The sequence below is a fragment of the Trachymyrmex cornetzi genome, unplaced genomic scaffold (genome assembly GCF_001594075.2).
Source record: "Trachymyrmex cornetzi isolate Tcor2-1 unplaced genomic scaffold, Tcor1.1 scaffold309, whole genome shotgun sequence".
NCBI lineage: Eukaryota > Metazoa > Arthropoda > Insecta > Hymenoptera > Formicidae > Trachymyrmex > Trachymyrmex cornetzi.
This window is the reverse complement of record NW_017297786.1, coordinates 797,208-821,154: the sequence shown is the minus strand read 5'-3', so window position 1 is coordinate 821,154 and position 23,947 is coordinate 797,208. Positions and strand designations below refer to the sequence as shown.

The 23,947-nt window shown below is 33.5% G+C and overlaps 5 protein-coding genes across 6 annotated transcripts in view; 1 reads left to right on the top strand and 4 right to left on the bottom strand.

Annotated features, from left to right (window-relative positions):
• Tsp2A (tetraspanin 2A) overlaps positions 1-3,040 on the bottom strand; it is a 3,478-nt gene extending 438 nt beyond the window's left edge. The window contains exons 1-4 of the mRNA XM_018509602.1: positions 2,588-3,040; positions 1,516-1,713; positions 451-627; positions 172-357 (exon numbers count right to left, since the gene is read on the bottom strand). Coding sequence (XP_018365104.1) covers positions 172-357; positions 451-627; positions 1,516-1,713; positions 2,588-2,674 — 648 coding nt within the window. The 5' untranslated portion in view covers positions 2,675-3,040. The remainder of the gene's footprint in view (positions 1-171; positions 358-450; positions 628-1,515; positions 1,714-2,587) is intronic.
• A 59-nt stretch (positions 3,041-3,099) lies between these two features.
• DNAlig1 (DNA ligase 1) lies at positions 3,100-8,662 on the bottom strand. Of its 2 annotated transcripts, XM_018509679.1 has the most exons (16): positions 8,572-8,662; positions 8,385-8,441; positions 8,136-8,213; positions 7,953-8,035; positions 7,578-7,894; positions 7,077-7,395; positions 6,815-6,941; positions 6,525-6,697; positions 6,224-6,447; positions 5,736-5,864; positions 5,534-5,673; positions 5,043-5,244; positions 4,686-4,892; positions 4,082-4,534; positions 3,647-3,844; positions 3,100-3,292 (listed from the first exon to the last, which is right to left on the bottom strand). In XM_018509679.1, exons 1-16 carry the CDS (start codon positions 8,589-8,591, stop codon positions 3,119-3,121), a joined length of 2,901 nt encoding a protein of 966 aa, XP_018365181.1. In that variant the 5' UTR covers positions 8,592-8,662; the 3' UTR covers positions 3,100-3,118. The 2 variants fall into 2 exon arrangements, with proteins under 2 accessions (XP_018365181.1, XP_018365180.1); XM_018509678.1 differs by lacking the exons at positions 8,385-8,441; positions 8,572-8,662 and having other exon boundaries at positions 8,136-8,378.
• Positions 8,663-9,277: 615 nt separating this feature from the next.
• LOC108762605 (GTPase Era, mitochondrial) lies at positions 9,278-10,909 on the bottom strand. Its single transcript, XM_018509681.1, has 3 exons — positions 10,379-10,909; positions 9,770-10,207; positions 9,278-9,631 (listed from the first exon to the last, which is right to left on the bottom strand). Exons 1-3 carry the CDS (start codon positions 10,598-10,600, stop codon positions 9,278-9,280), a joined length of 1,014 nt encoding a protein of 337 aa, XP_018365183.1. The 5' UTR covers positions 10,601-10,909.
• A 594-nt stretch (positions 10,910-11,503) lies between these two features.
• Positions 11,504-17,584, top strand: LOC108762611 (uncharacterized). The gene is given in 7 exon segments (XM_083287364.1): positions 11,504-11,936; positions 12,907-13,157; positions 13,597-13,711; positions 14,069-14,309; positions 14,532-14,742; positions 14,898-15,236; positions 15,238-17,584. Coding segments are annotated over 5 exon segments (894 nt in total). The 5' UTR covers positions 11,504-11,936; positions 12,907-13,157; positions 13,597-13,635; the 3' UTR covers positions 15,265-17,584.
• A 201-nt stretch (positions 17,585-17,785) lies between these two features.
• LOC108762578 (protein HID1) lies at positions 17,786-23,667 on the bottom strand. Its single transcript, XM_018509626.1, has 12 exons — positions 23,504-23,667; positions 22,434-22,793; positions 22,141-22,194; positions 21,845-22,068; positions 21,362-21,603; positions 20,871-21,101; positions 20,526-20,651; positions 20,096-20,352; positions 19,470-19,713; positions 19,198-19,349; positions 18,882-19,054; positions 17,786-18,731 (listed from the first exon to the last, which is right to left on the bottom strand). Exons 1-12 carry the CDS (start codon positions 23,567-23,569, stop codon positions 18,509-18,511), a joined length of 2,352 nt encoding a protein of 783 aa, XP_018365128.1. The 5' UTR covers positions 23,570-23,667; the 3' UTR covers positions 17,786-18,508.
• Positions 23,668-23,947: the final 280 nt, after the last annotated feature.

Sequence of the window (23,947 nt, the reverse complement as noted above, 5' to 3'; positions counted from 1 at the left end):
AATTATTTTGAAGAGGTAAAAAAACGAAGAGATTTGAAGTGATCCTTGATGGTATGGATGAGGCACCAAATTGTAGATGGTACGGTAAGGGTTAGTCAAATTACAAATTTTCAAAACGTTACTTCTTAAAGAATAATAAAGAAAAAGAAGAAAAAATGTTTCGTCTCTTACATGAAGCATACACAATGCCATCGCCAAACCGGCAAGCCATCCCGATCTCGCCTCCAGAAACCAGGACAATTCCTCTACGCAACCATGATGGAAAGCATTCCCTGTGACAGTGTCCCGACATTCGGTGGGTAACGGTTTACGCAACTGTGTGTAATCCCTTGGCCCGTCAGCTCCGCAGCATCCGACCTAACGCATTCGTCAAAAATAGATATACATAATTGTAATAAATAAAGACGCTCTTTTATTCCTTTGAAAGAAAAGCTCAACGTTTTTACTTACAGTTTCCTGGATTACTCGCAGAATGAAGCTCGCCGTTTCATGATAGGAATTACTGATAAGACTGTACATGGACCGTTCGATAATAGGTTGAATCTTACTGTCGTATGTTGAATAATCGAGAATGACTGCCGCTCCGGTTAGACAGCAAATGAAGCTGAACGCTTGCAGACCCACATGCTAAAATTAATTATGAAAGTTTTTTCATACAAATTTCCATTACATTTTTTACAATGGCGAGAAAATTATTTTTATACAGTTCTCAAAAAAATTGTACATAGCGTTGAAAATAAATATTTAAATTAAAAATTAAATGAGGATCGAGAGGGGATATACTTTGAAGAAAGTATCCTAAAAACTCAGTTATCTTAATATCTTAATTTGTAGGAAACATTTTTTAGACAATATATGTCATTAATCAGTAATTGAAATAAATAATCAAAGATTATTAAGAATGATTACGACAAAAATGATTTTAAGAGACCTTTATTTTTTCTGAGATATATATATACTAATTTACATCATTTGCAAAAATCAAATTCTTAAGTATCTTGCAAATTTCTTTGCAATTGTATCTGCAAAGTATCTTTTCAAGTGTATCTGCAAAGTGTATTTGTAATTTTCTCCAAAATGCTCCAAAATTCTGGTGAAAAATTTTCTTCTAATTGTTGTACGAATTGAAACATTTTTCAGAAATATTCAGAAATATTCAGAAAGTTTACATCTTTTCTTAGAATTTTTCATACATGTGAATTCTGAAATATTTTGAAATTTCTCATCCCATATTTTTTAAAAAATATTTTGAAATTTTTTAGATTTTATAACATTTTATTAGAAATGATACTTACAAAAAATCTTAGAAATCTTACGATATTTCATAATTAACATATACGGAAATTTCTGAGAAAAAATGCAGATTTTCTGAGAAGTGTTTCAATTCGTATAAAAAATGTGAGTTATAAAAAAAAATTAAAAAAAAAATTATATAAAAATTCTGAAAAATTATATGAAAAATTCTAAGAAAAATTTTCACCAGAAAATGCTGAGCCAATTAATAAGCGTTCTTACAACGTATAAAGTTATGATGTGTTCCATAAGCGCGGCAGCGCAGCCGATGAAAGCAATGGCCATGACAAGCACCGAGGTAGCGATTAGCAAGTAAATTCCGATATAGAACTCGTACATGTTCAAAAACTCCACCCACTCCTCGAACATCGGCTCGAACCGCATCCAAATCGACAGTCCGAACATTGCGCATCCCACGATCTTTTGCCAAGTGACAAGAACTTTGTTAATTGTATGATAAATAAGGGTGTAGCAACAATAATTCTTTAAACAAAAAATCTCTCAAACTTCTTGTATTAATCGTGATAGTTTAATAGCGAAATAAAATTATATATTTTTTAAAGACTATTAAATTGATTGTAAAATTTATTAATGAAAAAAATGATGCTTGAATAAAGATTGTTCTTCTCTTAAAAAATGATATGAATTAAAGTTTTATAAATCGCTTGGATATTCAATTTTATAAACTGCTCGATCAATCTTCATGAATTCTATTGTTATTTAAAATTATTAATAAAAAATTTATATGTCAAATTTATTTATAATATATAAAAACAATAACTTAATACAATCATGTAGCATTATTTTTTCAATCTCAAATGCCAATTTTTTAATGTGACTTTAATTTCTTCCTGTAACAAGATTAAATATAATTTAATTTAAGGAACTTTTCATTACTGAGAAATAAAATTAGATAGCTTTAAAAGTTAACAAAATTATTTAATATGTTAATCTGTGTTTTATACATATATCTAAAAGAATGTAATTTATTACAAAGACAAATTTTCATTAAAGGAAAACACTCAATCTTCCTACCGAACAAGAATATAAAGGGATTCATGTTTTATGAAACAAATTCTTAATTTAGAAAACTGTTACACCACTATTATTACAAATGCTTTGCTTCCTTTTTTCGATTCACAATTATTGTCTAATACAAACTGCTTTCATTCACTCTTTTTCATTCGTACATTTTTTTCAATTAATACCTAAAATAGATCGTAATATTATTTCACTATCACGGTGTAACTTCACAAGTCGACGCAATTATCGCGATAAAATCACGCACACCCACCCATATTATTGCGTTCAAACAGAAAATCGTGAACTTAATGCAGCCGATTCGCTTCTCGAGAGCCGGTCCGGAACTCTTGGCGACCATCTCCTTGCGTCCTGCGGAAAATATCTTCCGTCGCGAATTCACGTAAAGAAGGCGGCTATTTCAGAAACGGTGCGATGCGACAAGAATGTAATTAGTCAATCTAGAACGTCGACAGATACCAGAGTATCATCACCTAACGTTCCGGCGGTTTATCACTAGCAAATATAAGATAAGTGGATAAGAGCGTCCTAGATAAAGATATAACGCATGAGGTGAATCATTTCATTCGCGGTATGTGTGACAGTAAATTATTAATGATTATTATTAATCAGGTAAATGTTACCATGATGTCCATTTCATTGTTCGGCCTTTTAATTTCTTCTAGACATTTAAATCTCCATCGAAAAATCATGTACGTTGTGGATGTAAATGAAACAAACATCAGAAGTTACATATTATTATTATTATTAAATAATTAATTTGTGCGTCGCGAAATAAAAAAAATTAATAAAAATCTTCCTCCGTGGCTTTCGATACTGGAGTTTTATTTTTTATCTGTTCTTGATTATTATACATATTTGCCACGTCTTGAGCGGAAGTGGCCTGCTCGCAGGTCTTATCCTCGCGGATCCTGATAAATCGCGGAAACCTTAAAGATATTCCCTTTTCTGGATCAACCTGAACAGAACAAAGATAAAATATACATATAAAATCCGTTTCTTTTAATTACAAAAATATTTATTGAACAAACTAAAAATTAAAAAAAAAATTAATTGCAGGAACATGTTTCCTATTATCTCTATTTAATTAACCGATAGAAAAAATACAGTATATTCCGTGTGTGTAATGTATGCGTAACGCAAACTGTTCAATATGAATAAAAGATTTCCGGAAACAAACTAAATTATTACAATATGTAATTAGTACAATATGTAAATCATGCAATATGAATTTGTTTTAGCGCAATTATGGTGAGTTATATTTTTATGAATATTCGTAATTTACTCGTCCTTGAAAACCTAGGAAACTCACTATTCCGATAGCCGCTCTGTGTACAGGCGAGAGGGAGAGATCGGCACATTTGATCTCCCAAACTTGAATTGGCTCAAACCAGTGATCCGGCTCATGGCTGCTATCGAAGCGATAGTACGATTTGGCTTGTGGTACTATATGATCCTTGAAAAATTTGGTGTGATTTTCGAGATCATCTTCTTTGAATCCCGTACCGATCTATTTACGAAGAAATAATATATGTATATCGATAGTAGTAGTATCAAGCAAAAGAAAAATATAATATGCTGATAGTAGAAATTGAATTATAAAAATCACCAAATATTTTATACATATATTAAAAAACATCTTAATAAAAGTATTATACATAGAAATATCTATATATAGACAAAATTTCCAATAATTATACATCCCTGTTTACTTTCACAAAGCAAAGAAATATTTCAGAGACCATACCTTACAAATGCTCTGGTACTCTTCATTTTCCTGATCATAACAAGCTAAGAGGAAACCACCATAAGTGCCGGTCCTCTTTCCCTTGCCGATATAACCACCAATTACAATTACGTCGAGCGTATCGCCGACGCCATCTAAGTAGTCCTTTTTCAGCTTCAGCCAGTTTCTCGATCGCTTCGCGATCTCATAAGTCGCCTCCTTTTCCAACGTCTTTACCATCAAACCCTCGCAATTTCCCTTTACAGATTCGTCCAAAAAAACTTCCACCTCTTCCATCGTCGAGGCATCTAAACTATTAGCGAATTTCCATTCACCTTCCACTTCCTTGAAATGCTGTTTCAACAACTCACGACGTTTCACAAACGGTTCCTTCACCAATGGCTCATCATTTAGATATAACAGATCAAACATAAACACACATACTTGTACTTTAATGTCCTCCTCGCTAGCATCCTAAGAACAAAAGTGAAACATCACTATGGAAATTATCACAACTATAATCTTAATAGCAATTACATTACAGTCATTAGTGACAATAAAATTATGTGTAATATAATTACAATCAAAATAATTAAAATTACAAATAATAACATGTAATTACTACCTTTCGCTTTCTTGTACTGAGTATTTGGAACGGTAAAATTTGTTTCTTCTCACTATCCCAAGCAACCGCCTCGCAATCGAGTATACAATTCTTCACCTCATCACCACGACTATTCTTGAATCGCTTAATGATATCTGGATATTTGGTAGTATTGTTCTCCTGATTTCTACTGTATATTTTTATTTGACCATCGTCCGCAACGTGTATCTGCCGAATTGTATTTCTTTAAACGACTTGAATTTAAATTACTAAGTTCTCAGCGAATTAATTTTAAAGTATTCTATTTTTCTTCTATGTGCAATAAAATATTTTCTATTATATTATAAAATTTTCAAAATTACATGTATAAATAAGAACCTGAGCTCTTTCGCCGTCATATTTCCATTCACAAGTAAATTTCAAACCCTCAAATCGCGTTAGGACTTCTTGAACACCTTTAGTAGGATGCGCTAACATAGGTTTCAAGGGTATTCCAGGAGTAAGTTTGCACTTGCTCGGCAAGGTATTAATTCCGTCTTCCAGCAAAACAGGAATTATAAGATTATAATTCGGACATTCACTGCAAAAAGATATAAGATTAACGAAAAGAAAGAGAAATTTAATTGAATATTAATCTTATTTCTAAATTAAGAAATAAAATTTTTAATAAAATATTTATTTTAATAAAGTTATGAGATACAATTAAATTATTTTAAATACAATTATATATTGTACATTTTATATGTACATTTTATTTAATTATATATATATTTCCTTCTTTTTAATTAAGGAAAACATTTTATTTCGACAAAAACATTATATAATTTATTGTTTTAATATTTATAATAATATTTTCAAAATAATCTTACCAATACGTTGTTTTCAATATAAGTGCTATTTTATCATATTTCTCTTTGAAACGATCACTCGACATCTTTTTGCTTGCATTTAGAATTTCTGGTGGATACTTTTGTTCCGGCGGTGTCATCGCGCAAGCTAAAGCCAATGCCTAAGAAAATCCAAATATTTAATAATGTTCATCAAAACTGTGTAATATCGCAAATAACTTACTTGTAAAACAGATTGTTCCGCCAATCCAATGCGAAGCTTCCCAGCTACCAATCTAACTAGATATCTTACTTCTGTATTTCGGCACGCTACAAACAGCGTCTGAATTTTATCCAACTTTTTCGATAGAGACTGTAGAAAAAAAATTTTTTATTTTATGTAAATATATACAGTTTGCAATTTATTTATTCCTATATAAATATTTCAATTTCTTATTATTTAATCTTTTTCTGAAACCAAATATATATCACACAATCTTTATATTTCTCGTAATTCTTTTTTAATTCTTTAAAAATCAAAATTAATCTAATTCAAAGAGAGAATTTTTATATATATAAATACAAATTAATTTTTAATTTATAGTATAAACTTAAAATTTCTTAAGTCTTTATTTTTTATAATTCAAATCTCGTTACTCTGTAATTTTTTTTAATTTTATTTATTTATATTAATCATAGAAAAATCATAATTGTAACAGTTGCATGTGTTACCGCATGTCCTGTCATCTGAGCAATTTCCATCAATCTGGAGTATAGATTGGGAACCGTCAATGGCGCCGGTTGAAACATAGTTCTCTGATTAGATTTACTATTTTCCGCTATAATTCCCAAATCGCCAACCTCCTGAACATCAGCTCTAATTTGAGCCAGGGTTCTACCAGTACATTGCGCTATCGCCTTCATCAGATTCGTATCAGCGATTCCAAACTCAACTCCTAAAATTTAAATAGTTATTTTTAGATAAACATTAATTGCTTTCTTCTGAATTTTGATAATCAATGTCATTATTAACCTTCATACGCTGGCGCTAATTGATTAAGGCACAGATAAACGCTCGGCAAAAGATCCTCGGGGCTCAGGACCATGACAGACCGGAAGTAATTTGACAATATTTCTATTATTTTTAATCTTGCACTAGTTTCTTCGATGATCTCCAAGGTGCGCGCGAATGCGCTATATGGAGTTCTGTAAGCGAATTTCAAAGGGACAAGTTTTTAAATATCGTTAAAGTCTTACAAAATTTTCATGGTTTCTTATAATAAAACAAAACTTCCTAAAAAACAAAATTATATTTCAACTCACTTGTCCCCTCGTTTCCAGCACGCATCGTCTATCGGATGATAGACGGATGCGCTGGGGTTGTAGGACTGGTTGGCACTTTTTCCATTACTCACTTTGTCACCTTTCGCGTCGCCTTTTTGCTTAGACACTGCAACATAATTTCAAATAGCTGTTTCAAATAAAATATTTAAAGCTTATACTATTCTTTAAATTCATTTAAATCTGTGTTTTAAAATTCAATCCGCAACTTTTCCAAAGTACTCTTAAATTGTTGAATACTTACTAAAAAAGTTGGGCACTTTCTTAGTCTTTTTTTCAGGCGTAGGCTCTTTCTTCGGATTTTCATCCTTAGAGGGAATCTGTGATTTCTCGGGTGTAGACTCTTTCTTTGAACTTTCACTCTTAGAGGGAGTTTGCGACTTCTCAGGTGTAGACTCTTTCTTCGAACTTGGATTTTTCTCTTCATTGTCCGAAGCACTTTCGTTTGCGTCATTATTAGAAGCGTTGTCAGAAACATTTTTATTTATGTTGCTGGACTTATCTACACTTTCAGTCTTCTTCTCCTCGTTGTCAGTCTCTGATTTTTTTGGACTTCCAGGTAACTATAATCATCATTTGTACATATAAGAAAAATTTATAGAATACTTAGAAATTTATAAAGTTTGACCGAAATCACATTTTGATCTCCAGCCAAACACAAATATTTAATTTTTATTCAATTTCGGCCAAAAACAAAACTTAAATAAGTCTTAAGAAAAACAATTTTAAAAGAATTTGAACTTACAGGTAGGTGAGTCTCATCATCACTAGAATCTACCAGCTGCACTATCTTGGACCATTTCTTTTTCACAGACTTCTTTACTTTTTCTGCCTCATTGGACTTCGATTCCTTCATTGAAAATGTAGATTCTTCTTTTTTGTTTTTCTCTTCAGTTATATCATTTTCTGTGTGATTATTCTTTACCTTCTCTTCAACATCATTTATATTTTTAGCCTCTTCCTTCTTTTTCTTTTTACCAGGAGTATCTTTCAATTGCCTTTTTTCTGCCTTTTTTGATGCTCCAGGGGAAAGCTTACTGGGCTTAATTTTTGGGGTAGCTCCTTAAAGATAATTACAGATATATCATAGTTGAAATATCTATAATTTGAGAGTAGTTACCTAGTTTGCGAGGCTTAACACTTGGCGAAGGTGTCTTGGAAACCGTCTTTGATTTTGTACGTTTAACGTTCTTCGAAGGTGGACTGCAAAACCGATTTATAAGAAAACAAATAAATACAAACAGAGACTTTTAATAATTTAAAATATTAATACTGTAACATATAAATTATTGAGTTTAATCACCTGGAGCTGTTGCTGCTATCTCTTTTCCGTTTGCCATTCTCCGTTGCATTCTGATTCTGTTTGTCAGACAAGTTGTGGCTGTTGATTGTATGTATCCAATTAAAAACAACAAATCGACTGCGAGCTGCGACTGCGAGCTCTAGCCGTCGAATCGGCAGAGCCAGCGAGCTCAAGCGCGAGCATGTAGTGAGGATTTTTAGCATAATCAACTACCATAGAGAAAGAGAGACTATTAATAGTAAAACATACCTCTCCGAATTATCCTGGCCTGAATTCTCCTTCTTGGATACCTTAGTGAAAAAGGAGCTATAAAGATAAAGCAAATGACATAAACACTTATCTATATACAAATAATTATTCTAATTAATCGAATCGTGTATTCATAATTATAGATTAAGTTATGTCAAATTGTTAAATAATTATTATATCTACTCACTCTATACGACGCTGCGCCATTATTATTACGCTTCTACGCCGTATGCGTTTGACAGATTTCCCGCGTTTATTTATGACGATGACATAACCTTACTTTCGTAGATCAAATACTATAAGTAGATAGAAAAGTCTGATAGCATCTATGCCGGCGCACTAGCGCTAATTGAGGAAGTGAATATCAACTACATAGCAACGTCCAATGTCGATAATTCCGCTATTTGATTCCTGTCCGTGCTACATCCACTTTCAAAATTATACATAGAATATAATAATTTACATCTACGTATATACAGTGTGAACTTACACTGCTTTTATTTATAGTTTTATTTTACAAATAAAATTAGGATTTTTAAAAAGGGATAAATTGACTGCTATAACTCTGACAGTCTTTATAAATAATCATTAAACAACTCAGGTCCAGCTCCTGCACGAACGTAAGATTAACTTTTTTCTCGATTTCACTTACTGTTTATCTTTATCTAATTCTTAGAAAAATTCTTATTTCGTAGAGTTAAAAAAAAAAGTAAATTGAACCTAAATTGAAGTTAATCTTACATTTATGGAACTGAGCCTTACAAATGCAACGTAGAAGAATCATATTCTTAAATCAGAGATTGATTTTTAAAGGTTTTGATTGTATTGAAACATAAAAATATCTTATTTGTAAATACTTAATTTTATTTAACAAATAACAAATATAAGCCGAATTATGTTGAAGGTTCCACAGCTAGCTTTAATATCACCGACGTACGAAAAGCGTGTCGCAGTTCCTGTTCTGCCATAACAGCGACTTGACTTATTCTATTATTTCTACCGCGCGTTAATAGACGAGCAATGCGCATGTTGGGGCATTTAATGGATACCAATGCATTGACACTGTCGTCGGGTGCTGGATCGAAGTGCTCCAACTTCACCAGTAAACGATAAGGAACCTCGTTTGGTAGAATGTCTAGTAGCTTTGCTCTTACTGTCTGCCATATTATATCCTGGCACTTATTATCACTGTAAACATGTCCTTCATACTGCCAGGCTCGTGGTTTAGCTGAGTCTAATAAGTAAGTCTGCAAAACATAAAAAAATAATAGAATGTAGATGTTACAATATTTCAAATATGAAAACTATAATTTCTAAGAATTATATTGTAAATTATAATTTATTATACTTGTGTCTATAATTCTTTACAGTAATCATAAATTTACCCTCAAGTCGTCAACACCGTCCCTAGTTAAAGCAGATATCATAAATACATCACAGAAATCTGGAGACTTCTTACTTTTGGTCAAAGTGTATACAAAATCTAACAATATCTCCTTCTTCTTTATTCTGTCCACTTTATTAATGACCAGAATTATAGGAATCTTCTTTCTTATATCTTCCGTCAAAAGTTCTAATATATTTCTATCAATTTTATGTCTAGTATATATATTTTCTGCATCCTGCACAATTCCTATAATATCTGCCACATTTAAGGAGGCTTTCTGATCTTTTTTGAAGCTGTCGGCTAACTTGAACTTTTTACATTCAGTCAGGGAAACCATACCAGGCGTGTCCATAAATATAAGCTGAGTATCACCTTCGCAATAAATTGCATGTGCTTTGGTTTGTGTGGTGTGTACTTTGGAGGATACGGGGCATATCTAACAACATAATATAAAAAGAAATATATATATATAATAGAACAAATATAAATTACCATAATAAACTTTTGCAAAATGCTCTTTGTTTTTAAAGTGCAAGCAAAAGATGTAAATAATATACTTTAATTATTTATATTTATATAAAAAATATATATAAATGAAGATAATTACCGATCGTTTAATAAGTTGATTAACGAGTGTGCTTTTTCCGACATTTGGCGCGCCTAGAAAAGCGATCTTCAAAGACTTTTCAGCTTCACGACGTATCGATATACAATTTTCATTGGATTGCAAAGCAAATTCTTGCGGCGAAGTTCCGACACTGTTTGAGAAACATCGTCGTAAATAATGCGCACTCGCGCGAATCGCGTACCTCTCGATCGTAAATAACATTTCGTGTTTAAGACATCAAAGCGATTTTGAGAAATTTTATATGCACGTCGAGTAGATCTCCGAAATTATGCTTCTTTTTGTTTCTTATATTGTTTCGTAAACATTACAGCGCGGTGTGTAGGTTATATTTGCATGAGCAATTTCTTCTTCTTTTAGATATCTAATTTTCAAGTCACAAAATCGTAGTGATTTATTTATGTAAGATTTAATTAATTTTCTAGTGCAGACTGTGATTAATTAATAGATTCTTGAAAATTATACACTCTCACACATGGCATCACCTGGCATCACCATCGGCGTGATACATAAAGCGGGGAGCACAGACTCTTGCATAACGCATAAAACATGAGGCATAAGAAAATGAACCAATCAAAGTCCTTTATATCCTTCCTTTCCATGAAATAAAAAATTCTTCGTATCTTTTGAAAAATATTAAAAATACCTTAATACTCAAAAAATAAAATATTATCTTCGATATCGTATGCATTAATAATTTAACTTAACAAGAAAAAATATTTTTTCTTATTCGTGCTAGTTTTTCTTTATGACTTATCGAAATACAAAAGCATACACTAATGCTACAGTGTGAATCCAGCATAATAATAGCCCTTACGAAAAAAATACACTCTTGGCGGTCCGAAATGACACTCAAATTGAGTGTTACTGTTAATCCTCAAGTTGGAGGTTTATTTGGGAGTTAATACTCATTAGGTGTTATTTCGGACCAAGAGTGTATTTTTTCTTAAGGGAGGGACAGGCACAGTAATTGGGACAGTTACCCTATTTCCAGATAAGATTAGAGCAAAACGCCGATTTGATTGGTCACGCCAATTGTTACCACCGTCTCGAATTGGCGATGATTTAGCGCGTCTCGCGCACAACTTCACGTTGTACCTCGCGCGTCGTCACTAGTGGAGCAATGGCGAACGAGGACGACTCGCGCGAAGATAGATGCTGTGATTGTTTGTTATCGACGCGCGTCTATCGTAGCCTGTGACTTTCATCATCAGTTTCATTGATCTTTTTGCTCCTTCTCGCTGGAGACGACGCGAGGCGAGAGATATTGCAGCCCGAAAAGACTGTGCGTTTGTTTGGGGAAGAGAAGGGTGAGGAAAAAAAGTGATAACCAGGGCGCGAGGATAATGCGCGACTTCAACAGGACGAGAGTCCTGATAAAAGTGCAGAAATAACGTGAGAGTGTTGGATCCTGAATACTTATTTCTTATCAATTGCGTCACGCCGGTCACGCCGATGCTCAATGACAGATGAACGAGGCTCGATCCATGAACGTGTTGAGGTCGCCCGCGACACGTTGGTGAACAAACACGGAGGACAAGTGAGTGTCGCAGACGCCTCTTAGCAGTTTCAGCTTACTCTTTGAGAGGACCAGCACGTTCTGCTGACTCTTTACTCTGTCAGATTGTATTTATAAATTTTTTCCTGTCCGAGATCTGTCTTAAACAAGCAGGAGGTAAGCCTGTTGCACACAGGACGCATCAACGCATTACGAATGCTCGCATGGAAAAGCAACTTTATGTGTAGCAAGAAACAATACAATAGCCAATTGGACTCGGATCTGGAAGAGTGTGACACGTTGACGCGTCCTGGCTGCAACAGGCCATACAGATGAAAACAGCTGAAAAGGAAACGGATCAAGCGATATCAATCAGGGTTTATTCTCTGCGCCTTTTTCCCTGCACTTTCTGCACTTTTCTGACACAGTCGCTGTAGGATTCCCTTTACTCCGGATCCCTCGCCCTACTGGAACAGCTGGCTCCCTTTAAACTGATATTTTTTTTCACATTATACTATTATGTTATATATTTACCGTGTGGTTGTATTGTGTACATAAAGTGAAAAAAAACGAGCAAAAGAGCACTCGATGACATTTTATTTTTTCTATATGCTGTTAGAACGAAAGTGGATATTCAGGAGATTACAGAAGCGGTTTACTGTATTTTTTTTCTTTTATTTTTGATAAATTAAATGAGCATTTCCATCAGTTTTCTTGGCTATACTATCGCATACTTGTTTACTTTAAGGAATAAAAAAAATACAATTGGAAAAAAAAACTTAATTTTATTTTCTATTTTTATAATGATCTTTAGATAAATATTTGTAATATTCATAATATATTTGGTTTATTTTTTAATACATAAAACATGAGAGTCTGAGATATCTATTTTTTAGAGTCATTAACTCCATTCTTTTCTATTGTGTAGCTGTATTTACATTTTTAACGTTCACTATGAGATGCCACAATTATCTTATTTATTTAACTGATAAATACATGGTGCTTTTTTCAGAACATCATAAAGCATGACAATGCATCTTTAAGGTAGAAGATGAACTTTACCACTATCATTGACGACAATAAGTTTATAACGGACAATGAATAATATACATCCAAAATTGATAGAACACATCTATTCGAAATACATGATAGTGGGACCTGGGATCGACCCTGACGAGCAGGAGAGTTGCAAGTTGACAAGTTGAAAGAAATGTTCAAGAGGGATCGTGCATAATTCTTACGTCGACGAGAAATCATTGTAGAGTAAGTAGTGATATTGTTTCTAAAATTTAGCTCACATAGGTTGTGTATGAGAAAAGGGTTTATTGATTATTCTGATAAAAAACATTGATTGAGAATTTCCTGATAAAAATTGCGCATAAAAAGAGATAAAGGAAAGTTTGTCAAAATTTGTTTTTATTTGATAGAAAGTTTTCTGAGGGTGATAAAGAATTTATAAATTTTTATGGCATCCTCTAAAATGTCTTTTAAATCTTGTTATTATAAAAAGAGAAAAAAGGAGATGAATGAATTATAATTGGAGTAAAAATATATATGTTTTAAATTGTATCTCTGCCGCGTTTCTTTGTGCATCAGTTTATTCCTTGGTCTTTCATAAAGATACACAACATGGCCATTGAGTATTCACTGAGACACAGGCTATGATTTATAGCCAAAAAACTAAAAACGCTATCTTCATTAGCTGACGATGAATCTCTGAATCCGCTGCAGTAACTCCCTGATGCACTTCTGGCTCAACAAACCGCCGGGCAGGTTCGGCGGCCGATATCCTGCCACACCTATGCCCAAATCACACAGTAAGTGTACCAAAGTATAACGGTATAAATCCAGTATTAGCAAAGTACGAGAAAAAGATAGAGGATATGAAAATTATATATTACAATTCTACTTGTGACCTGTGCATATATTATCAATATTTTATTTACCCAAAATTTATAGAATATCTTTATCTTTGTTACATGAAACTCAGAATAAAATTTAGAAATTATTTTTTCAGATAATTCTGTAGAATTAATTGAAAAGAAGGCAAATCTGATAAATAAATGAAAGAATTAACAACATTATATGAAGGAAAATTTCAATATCTATTCTTTTTATTTTTTCCTTATCGTTATTCTATTTTTTATCATTTTATTTATCAATTATTTTTGCAGGCCAATGTAGGCGCAGCGGCCAACATAGGCAAATGGTGAGTGCTGTGCATCAATTCCAGGGCCTCACAGGTAACCTCGCAGTCGGAAACGCATCTCCAGCCGGACCTAGTAATGTCAATACCTCCTGCCGGAGCTTCGCTCGTTCGACGACGTCTGCGCGAATCCATAACAATGAGAACCATCATCACGGTTCGTCATCGCTCAGCGCCATCCAACTCGCTCAGCTGAACAACATCCCCAAGTAATTAATGAAAACACAAAAAGGTCTACACTAAGACAAAGGAGACATTCTGAGAGGAACATGCTCTTCCTATATACAGGGTGACTCACTTATACATATCTATCAGCAGAAAGATTACTTATAAATGATTCGCCCTCGATTTGCAGCTTTGTGAGTTTAGTACGAAGATACGTGGCACTATAGCGGTATTAAATCGTTTTTGGTTTAACGCATTGTTTGCAGCAATGTCACCGACGCTAGCAACAATCAACTAATTCTGTCTAATACGACCGGCGTGAATGGTACAGAACGGAATAGAAGCCTATTAACAGGAAGCGTCTTTGAATTACGGCAGGCTGAGTTGGCCGGCTTCCGACTGCGCTGTGGGATTTGGTCTACCTTTGCTCTGGCAACAGTCTTTGTAGCGGCTGCTAAATTCTACTTCGGTTATCGGGTAAGCGTATCTGTACTTAGAAAGAATTCTTATTTCAAGATTTTATCTCAAAATTCTGCACCACTGAAGAAACTGCCACTGTTTTGCGACCTTTTATTCTTCTGTTATCTCCTTGCTTCATACTTTCTAATCGATTCTTATTTTCGTGCTAACAGGGGCCTGGCCTGGAGATACTCGTGTTTTGCGGGCTACTGATATTTCTGCTGTCCGCTTGTTTATACTCGATCTTCTGCAAGTATTCTCATGAAAGAAATTACCATCACAGTAGTCGGTCAGAGCATAGTGCTCGTATGCAGGAGGATCATATCGTTGCCCTGACAAACGCGTCCAGCATCGGCGACAGCATTGTCAGTAGAGCGACGGCGACAGTGCCGACGACGACGGTGAGGCAGCCGCCTCCACCGCCTTATCACATCGCTATCCTGATACCACCGCCATCACAGTCGCCACTTGCACCTTCGGACGAGGCGCCGCCACCCTCTTACGACAAGGTCATGCGATGAAATCGCCGACGCGGCGTAAAATCGAACTATGACGCTTGTCTAAGAATTCTTCCTTCGACATGTTTATGTCCGCTACGTAAGGCAGCACAAATCAATTCTCTAGGTTTAAGCAACATTGACGTCTGTGATAAGAGCGCAATGATGATGACACATCGACAACACATCGGGGATTTGATTCGGGGAAAGAAAAGATTCACGCGGCGATATTTTTTAGTGGGCATTACCGAGAGAGCCGCGCTCCGCCAATGAATTTCCGTTTGGTCGGGTAAAATGTATTCTAATCTTTTTATACTTTACTATATGAAGCTGTGTGATATATTTAACTTAGGTTTAGCTGCAACGCAGCGCGTTGCTGGATACTTGGTCGATCCATTCATTTATTCTTCCAGTTAGGACTTCCGCGAAGCGACTGCTCACATTCGGACGCGGTTCTTCGATATTTATAATTCCAAGAATTTACTCAATTATGTTCGATTACTTAATTGTCTTCATGATCTTATAGAACGATATACAAAGATAACTCTTGTTACACACACATCTACTCTCGTACACATATATATACATATGTATGTATATATGGATGTCTGTACATATATATACACACAGAGGCATATGAAAGAAAATAAACTCATGAAATTGAGTCTGGGTGTCAAATTTGCAAAACGTATGCATGATCGTCACTTAAGATAAGGTGATAATAGTAACCGCGTTTGGCGTACAGTTTCTGTTATCAAATAGATGTAACGTTCTGTCCACCAAACACGCTCGTTACCGAATATCATATATACGATATACATTGCGTGCTTCATGCGACATAGAAGCACGCGTTTTACGATAGTTTACGAGTAATACGGAAATGTTAAGCTACGAATTTTCGTGCGAAATATAACACGATTTTGTATTTCTTTTTCCATGAATGCGAAGTGAGAGCGAGAGAAAGAGAGAGAAAGAAAGAGTGTATACACAAATGTAAATGATCGTTTATGTCATAACTCTGTATATTTAAGAACAGCTACATATATAATACATGATGTGAGATCCTGTTTGGATGTTCTTCGTAACTATAAGTCGCAAGTGTACTGTGATGTACAAAACTCATCCTCATTTCTAACTGCACTTACAATCTCGTTTTTATTTCAAAGATACAAAAGCAAAACTCAAATTCCCCTTTTCAAAAATTTATCGTACAGTCAAAGAGATCTATCACGAATTATCTGAATTTTTACATATTTCTGTTTCTATATGACGATAAATTATCGATTTGTTCAAAAAGTATTACGAGAAGCGAAAAATAATAAAGTGGAATTACAGAATATGAATTTTGCTTCTATACTTTTTTAAGTTTCTTCTTTTTTGTTAAGGCCTGAGTGTATACATTTATTTTATTTTGAACTATAGAAAGTCTAAGACAGTGCAATCGAAGAAGAGCACAGGGACCTAAGGTCTGTTTTCCTTATATCATGTCACTATTTTAAAAAATCGCGGTCGATTCGCGTTGCATACGTCATTTCGTTCGTAAAAAGCATGTTCATTAGGTCCGTTCTTATTTACACTTTAAAAAAATAAATTTCGTAAGATGGAAAAAAGAAAGGCCACGTGATGTTGTAATAAGTGAAATAAAAGCGGACCCAGAAGTTCTTATCGTACAGAGTATCGATTTTGTAACTTTTTTTTATAAAACGGAAATGTAAAAAGTGAAAATTTTTATATATGTATTTATATGTACATATATTTTCCTATTATGCCTTCTTGCATTTATACTTTAAGCATTCTTGTCTTCTACTTTCTTGTTTCCTGCTCGAGCATCATCTATCGCGTGATTTATTAAGCAAGATACGCTTTTAAGTATTGTCTCATTTCTCTGTAATTCGTAATTTGTAATTCGTTTCGTTTCCTAGAAGGTTTAGTAGCAGCAGTTCTGTTGGTGCCTCACCATTTGTGTTTGTAATTTCTCAATACATAATAAATAATAATAATAATAATATACACATGACATATAATTTTCACTTTTTACGTTTTCGTCCTAGGGAAAAAGTTACATGATCGATACCCTGATCCAGTACTTTTCGCGAAAGTGCGAAACGGTTGCTACAAGTATAAATAAGCATTCAAATATATTAATTCAGTTTACAGCTATACGCGAAGTATACAACATTTAGGTGCAAAAGCGGACAAAATCTTTTCGAAAAGCGCAACTACATATCGCGAAAGATAAATTCTCTAATTCTGATAATCATTCTACGATATCGCCGGTCTTAATGAAACAATTATCGAATATTCTTTTGAAAAAAAAAAATTATACGATATACCTAATTATATTAAGAAGATAAATATTAATAATACCAGTCGTAAAACTGTAAAATATAAATTATGATTGATGACAGTAAAATTGTATATAAATATAAAAACGCGAAGAAATGTTGAGTAAAGTTTAAAATAGAATTTTTTATTTATAGTCGGCTCTTCTTGTCGTCTATTAAATTTGTTTAATTAGTAGACTTCCTTAAGATCGACGATACATATATATTATATATATATCTTTTCCATTTACTGACAGTATATATTACTATGATACAAATGAGATTACAGTCTTCGAGATACAATAATAATAATAATAATAAATCACTGATACCGATTGTAAACGACGTTTACAATCTTGTATACAGTACATGTATGTTACATCAAGATGAAAGTACTTTGGAGCTCTCGCCATGTAAAAAGTAATTAGAAAGACAAAGCGTGTGACTTGATGCGTTCGTCGTGTCTCATTATATTCCTATAAACATTGGTCAAAATTAACCGATGTTTAATTGATTCCTGCCTCTTTCCTGATTATTAAAATTTGATTTGACTTGAAAGAATGGCGACAACTATCAACGAAAATCATTTAAACTTAGGAGAATTAATTTCACTAGATCTTTGTAATTAAGCTAGAGACGAGGAATCAGTTAAATTTCAGTTAACTGAAGGATTCTAATGATTTAACACGTTTTTATAAGATTTCAGAGAAACTCGAAGTTCTCCTTATAATTATGCATATTGATTTCAATTCATATATTTTATTGATATATTTTGACATTTATTTTAAAACGGAAGAAACTATTCTCGAGTTCTTACGAAAGCGTCACACTGAATCCTTCAATTTTAATTAATGTTCAGGAACGATTATACACACAATAACGAGTTCGATGACTCATCTTCTTGCGCACTGCCAATAAAACAGTATTTCAAGCGCGAACGATAACGAACCTTTTGGCGATTATCTAAACCCTCTGGATCTCGAACAGCTTGACGTCTGTATCGTACCATATGGGTGGTTCGACATTTCTCAAATATATAACACCCCACATATACGTGCGAAACCACGCGGTCGTGCCAGGGTTAGCCTGATACCGCCTGATGAGAATAGGATGCGGCACTGGCAGTAACCCAACAAGGGTACCGTGTTGCAGAAATTTCAGGATTTCGCTCTCGTCTGTCAGCCCCCTATTAAGATCAATAAAAGAGAACATATAAATATGAAAATAATAAGTGTTATTTATACGAAATTCTCTAGCGGGATTTTAAGCACCGATGGACAACATTCTGAGATCGATGACCTATGCTTGTTATTTATAAATAAGAATGCTCGCTCACTTGTCGATGCAGATTTTCTCAACCTGTGGAACGAGGACCTGAAGCAATCGCATGATGGTTTGCAGAGGAAGCTTACTCTTCCACTGATACACCCAATCGCTAGACGGTACCCATTGATTAACGTTATTGATATTGTTGTTACTCGTTTGCTCAGCTACACGAATGCCACCCTTCTGGACAGCGAACGAATTACGATTGTCATTATTGATTGGATTTATTAATCAGGTGTTCGTATATCGGTCTTTGTTACTATCGAACGTCAATGGAGTTTTTTATTTCAGTTAGGAATAAATAATTTCATATCTTTGTTCCTTACCGGCACCACGGAATTCTTGGTCGCGGTCATTGATTCTTCCGCGATATCTTCAGTCTTGCTCTCCGATCGATTACTAATCAATTTATTAATGTCAATGCTGACCGATGGACTCAGTGGATGCGCAGATTCTTTTTCCGTCATGTTCTCAATACCTATTAGTTTGACAAATTTATTATTATTTTTAAATTTGAATTTCTATCCAATAATATTATTATTCTCAAATTTAGATCTATTGAACTTAATTGTTAATCTACATATAGAAGAAGACTCACCGGGAGTCTCCAACAAGGATGCCTTTAAAGTGCCGGGTTCAGCAGGTTGTGCGGGATGCGACCCTTCCATCGCAGCCTCGCTAACATTCTCGTTGGACGTACTTGCAGGCATGTGACGACGCTGCCTCTTACTAAGAGACTTCGCGATCGTGTTGCAATCACTGGGCAAATTCGCGAGAGCGTGGAATACTTGCCGTTTGCGTATTATAGTATAAACTAAGTTGCTGTTTCCATCAAATTGATACTGAAAATCGAAAATAAACGGTAAGTCTAAAATTATATTATTTATAATATTAATATAAAAACTGACCCATATTCCTAAACTATACATGTAGTAAAATTAATAACTAAATATTCAGATAATTTCTATTCCAAAACATTCAAAAATATTTTTCTTCCCATCAGTTTTAGTAAAGCAAATCTATTAGAAAATATAAAGTAAATTATAAAATTAATAAAGGAAAGATTAGTTCTTTTTCAAAATTTGCGAACGATAAATAAATAACGCTGCATAAATTACACTTTTTTAAACACTTTTAAACATCTTGTATAATTGAGAAAAATAGATTGCATATTATGTGATTGTATAGATGCACATTTAATTGTGCATTTTGCGAGAGCATTACCTGAATAATATTGTTAAAGATCTCGAGCAAAAAGAACACCAAATGGTGATTAGTGGGCGCTGAGAAAAGGAACCACGGTGTACTAAATGCCTCCAATAAATGTAGTAGTTTCGTGCTAGCCACCATAGACAGTGTTTTAAGGTACGGCGAGACATTGACTAGAATCGTTAATAGACAATCGAATAGCGGTTGCAGTCTTTGATGGCCAGTCGTAATGATTTTATGAAATACAGTGACTAAGAGATCAGCATGCGTTCCTGAAATGAAATTATTATCATTTTTAATATTGACAATTTAATAATTAATGATTTTAATAATTTTGACTTTACAATCATAAATACAAATCTGCAATCAAATACTATTACTTTTTTTAAATTAATATATTTAAAATAGTCTTCTGATTCTTAAATAGTAAATATAATTATCAAACCTGTAAAAACGGGAATATCCATAGGCACTGTAGCTGTATAGGGTTTATTCAACCTCACTCCAAAATTGCGTTCTCCGCTCAAGAGAAGTAAAATAAATACACCGATGTGCATTAAACCAACTCGTGCTAAAAATATGGAAAAGCTAAATATACACATATAATTTACTTAATTAAAAATATAATTTATTTAATATATTACTCCTCCAATCAAATTCTGAGATATTTTAAATTATGTATTTCTCCTGAAGAAATCATCAATTATATATGTGTAATTAAATGTTGAATTAAAGCAGTATGATATAAATATAAATGAGTAAAACAAAAAACAAAAAAATAAAAACTTACATTGGTCAGCACGCGAGTCATTTAAGTGATAAAGAATCGGCACGAGAACCTCAAGAACGTCCGAGCTCTTTAGCACATAATACAAGAACTTCTTGTTGTAATCACACATCTTCCAGAAGAAGACTAGCAGTTCTTGATGAAAATGCACTTTTTTGGTCGAGTTTGGCAGATACGTTTGCATTAATGGATTATTCAACAATCTAGTGATACCCTTTAGGACAAATTGGAAATCTGTGGAAACAAAAACATACATTTTAGTCTATTTCTATATACTTATTTCCTCATTTTTCTATGTATTTATTTTTTATCTATAAATTGACATTTAATTATAACTAAAAATTTATTAATTGCAAATATCAAACTTCAGAATCTAAGAAAAAAATTTTTAATTTTACTTCTTATTTAATTTTAAGCATATATTGCTTTAACAAAACTTTAAATAAAAGTCTAATTATACAAAAATATATAAAATTAAATATTTAAAATGTTACCTTCATCGCGGTGGATTCGACTCAAATAATTAATGAACAAATTGTCTCCGACTGCTCCCTCTTCCAACGGTATTCCACCAGAAGTGTCATGATCCAAAGTTACAATCAAGATTTGCAACGCGACATCGACCAGCGGCTCTAAGGAATCGGTGAACAGCAAATGATTGTATGGTACTCCATATCCGACGGGATCGTATGCGCATACCGTGTTTAAAAGCGATGTGAACATAGGTAAAGCATGTCTGTAAACAATCGTATGTAATTAGTATGTAATTACAAATTAAATAAAAAATATAATGACATATAAATATCCTATGTAATTGTCGGATTATTTTAGTATTCTATTTAAATATATTATACATATATATATAAGATATATATACTGTTCCATGATTGAAAAACTTATATACAAAGGTACAAATAATATAAATATAACAAGTACAAAAATATATACATTATGTACGGTTATACTGAAATAATTACCTGTTTTCACTGCTAGTCAAATGTTCAATCCATCTGTTCGGCGTGATTGATAGATCCATCGGTGGATTGTACATGGTTTCGCTGAAGCATGTCAACAAGAGCTTCAACAATTCTGTGCGGTTGGAATCTAGAATGGGATATCTAGGTGGCGAATATGCGAAGCCTACTCCCGCTTCCCATATATATTCACAACTGTCTATTGACTGCAACTCATCAGCTTTGTCCTGTAAAGACACTACGAGGCATAACACAATCCGCACTTCTTATCAAAACTCCAATATCTAACGGAGACTCACCGGACCGGATTTCCTGTTTGCAGCTACGGTAAAGTCAGGGCAAAACAATAGATCCTAAAATAGAAATGGATTTAAAATTAATTACTTTAGAGAATATAGATATACATTCTACACTACTATAACATATTCTCATATTGTATATAAAATATTAAACATCGCTAATTAATTATTAAATAATATAATTTTATTACTAATAATAATAATAATTTAAACACATACATTTTAGACTATAATAATAAAAAAATTATGAAAACATTTAATATGTCATTATTTACTTTAAATATATCTCTTACACAAAGCGCGTTCAGCAAAGAATGTGCCAATGGTAAGCTCTCTTCATCATCTTTGCCAGGTAAACTGGACCAAAAGAAGCCTTTCCAATCGGGATCCTCAAATATGTAAGGTAACAAGCGTGTCAGCAAGCGACAGCAGTTCAAAACAATCTGATGCTCCCGTTGAGTTCTGCAGCTGCTATCCACCGCCTTGACTAACTTCTCGACCGCCTTGTAGCATAATGTGGCTAAATTGGAAGGTGCCTCTTCTCTCAACACACGAATCTCCGGAGCCGGAATCAGGGTAAAGATGTCCTGAACATTGGTCACATTCTCAGACCAAAATTGATCCCAGAATATGTCATCCGATGCCTCGATCACCTGTTGGTACAATTACAAAAATAAAATTTATGTGGAACATGGTATAATAACTTAAAATTAAATTTTTATAGATTCATTAATCTTCATCGTTCAGTACATAACATATATTTCAGGCTCTTCTAATTTAACAACTGATTACGAATCAAATGATAAAATTAGAGATTCTATAATAAAGTATAATGAACAAATGAGCAAGAATAAAAAAGAAGGATATATATACTGTCTCTTTTTATATGCCATCTCATTCTGACTCATACTATCTTACTAAAGTTGACAAAAACGATGAGTCAATCAAAAGTTTGTTGATCTCGTGATCAAACTTTGTTATTTAAGGTCTCTAGGTAAAACAAAGTATATTGACATATGTGCAGAGAGTAAAAATCTAATCTTGATTATTATATATATACAATTTTCACAACAATTTATTTATTATAGCAGTCATTGTTGTAGCAATTCGACAAATCTTAAAACAGCTTATATTATCGTGTTTCAATAATCTCTATCAGCAATATCAAGTTTTACATGACAACATATGTTAATCCTTTTTTTTACTTAACACATTGACATGTATATATAAAATAAAAAATGCAGATATTCTGGATTCATCACAGAGACTCAGCGATTGCCAAGATTTCGTCGAGAAATTATATTTATGTCGATCTGCCACCGATCATATGTTATTCGTCAAGTAAACAAGCGAATGTCTGTACCTGAGTTTTCGACGTTAATTGCACCACAGCCTTCCGAAAGTTCAGCTTTGTATCAGCATTGCCCATTGCGTTTCTCGTCGTCACCAGCGGCAATTAAAGATTCGTCGCAGCCAAAAAGGAATGAAAATGCGTCGCTGCTCTTTAAACGGACACCATCATCGCCATGTTTGCATTGTGACAGCGGGCAGGATTATAGCTGATCAGAGCTACCAACCACGTTACTTCTCGCGCGAAAAATATGAATGGAAAAAACTAGGCACTCGATCCTCATTACCGAAAAGCCGAGAATGTTAGAAATACTTGGAAATCCCGAGGAGAGAAAAGGAGAGAATTATAAATTTTACATCTTAAGTTATCCGCAGAGGTTCAATTTTATTAAATTAAATACAATCTATTTTGAGAAAGAAACTGAAACAATATTTATCTTACATAATATATATATAT

Coding starts and splice junctions, on each gene's coding strand:
- DNAlig1 (XM_018509678.1), bottom strand. CDS start 8,338: ATGCTAAAAATCCTCACTACATGCTCGCGCTTGAGCTCGCTGGCTCTG. Junction 5,865..6,223: donor CTCAGATGACAGGACATGCG/GTAACACATGCA, acceptor TTTTTTCTACAG/TCTCTATCGAAAAAGTTGGA. Junction 3,845..4,081: donor AGTACCAGAGCATTTGTAAG/GTATGGTCTCTG, acceptor CTTCGTAAATAG/ATCGGTACGGGATTCAAAGA.
- LOC108762605 (XM_018509681.1), bottom strand. CDS start 10,600: ATGTTATTTACGATCGAGAGGTACGCGATTCGCGCGAGTGCGCATTAT. Junction 10,208..10,378: donor ATCAACTTATTAAACGATCG/GTAATTATCTTC, acceptor TTATGTTGTTAG/ATATGCCCCGTATCCTCCAA. Junction 9,632..9,769: donor ACGGTGTTGACGACTTGAGG/GTAAATTTATGA, acceptor TATGTTTTGCAG/ACTTACTTATTAGACTCAGC.
- LOC108762578 (XM_018509626.1), bottom strand. CDS start 23,569: ATGGGCAATGCTGATACAAAGCTGAACTTTCGGAAGGCTGTGGTGCAA. Junction 20,652..20,870: donor TGACTCGCGTGCTGACCAAT/GTAAGTTTTTAT, acceptor CCATATTTTTAG/CACGAGTTGGTTTAATGCAC. Junction 19,350..19,469: donor ATCCTTGTTGGAGACTCCCG/GTGAGTCTTCTT, acceptor TCAAACTAATAG/GTATTGAGAACATGACGGAA.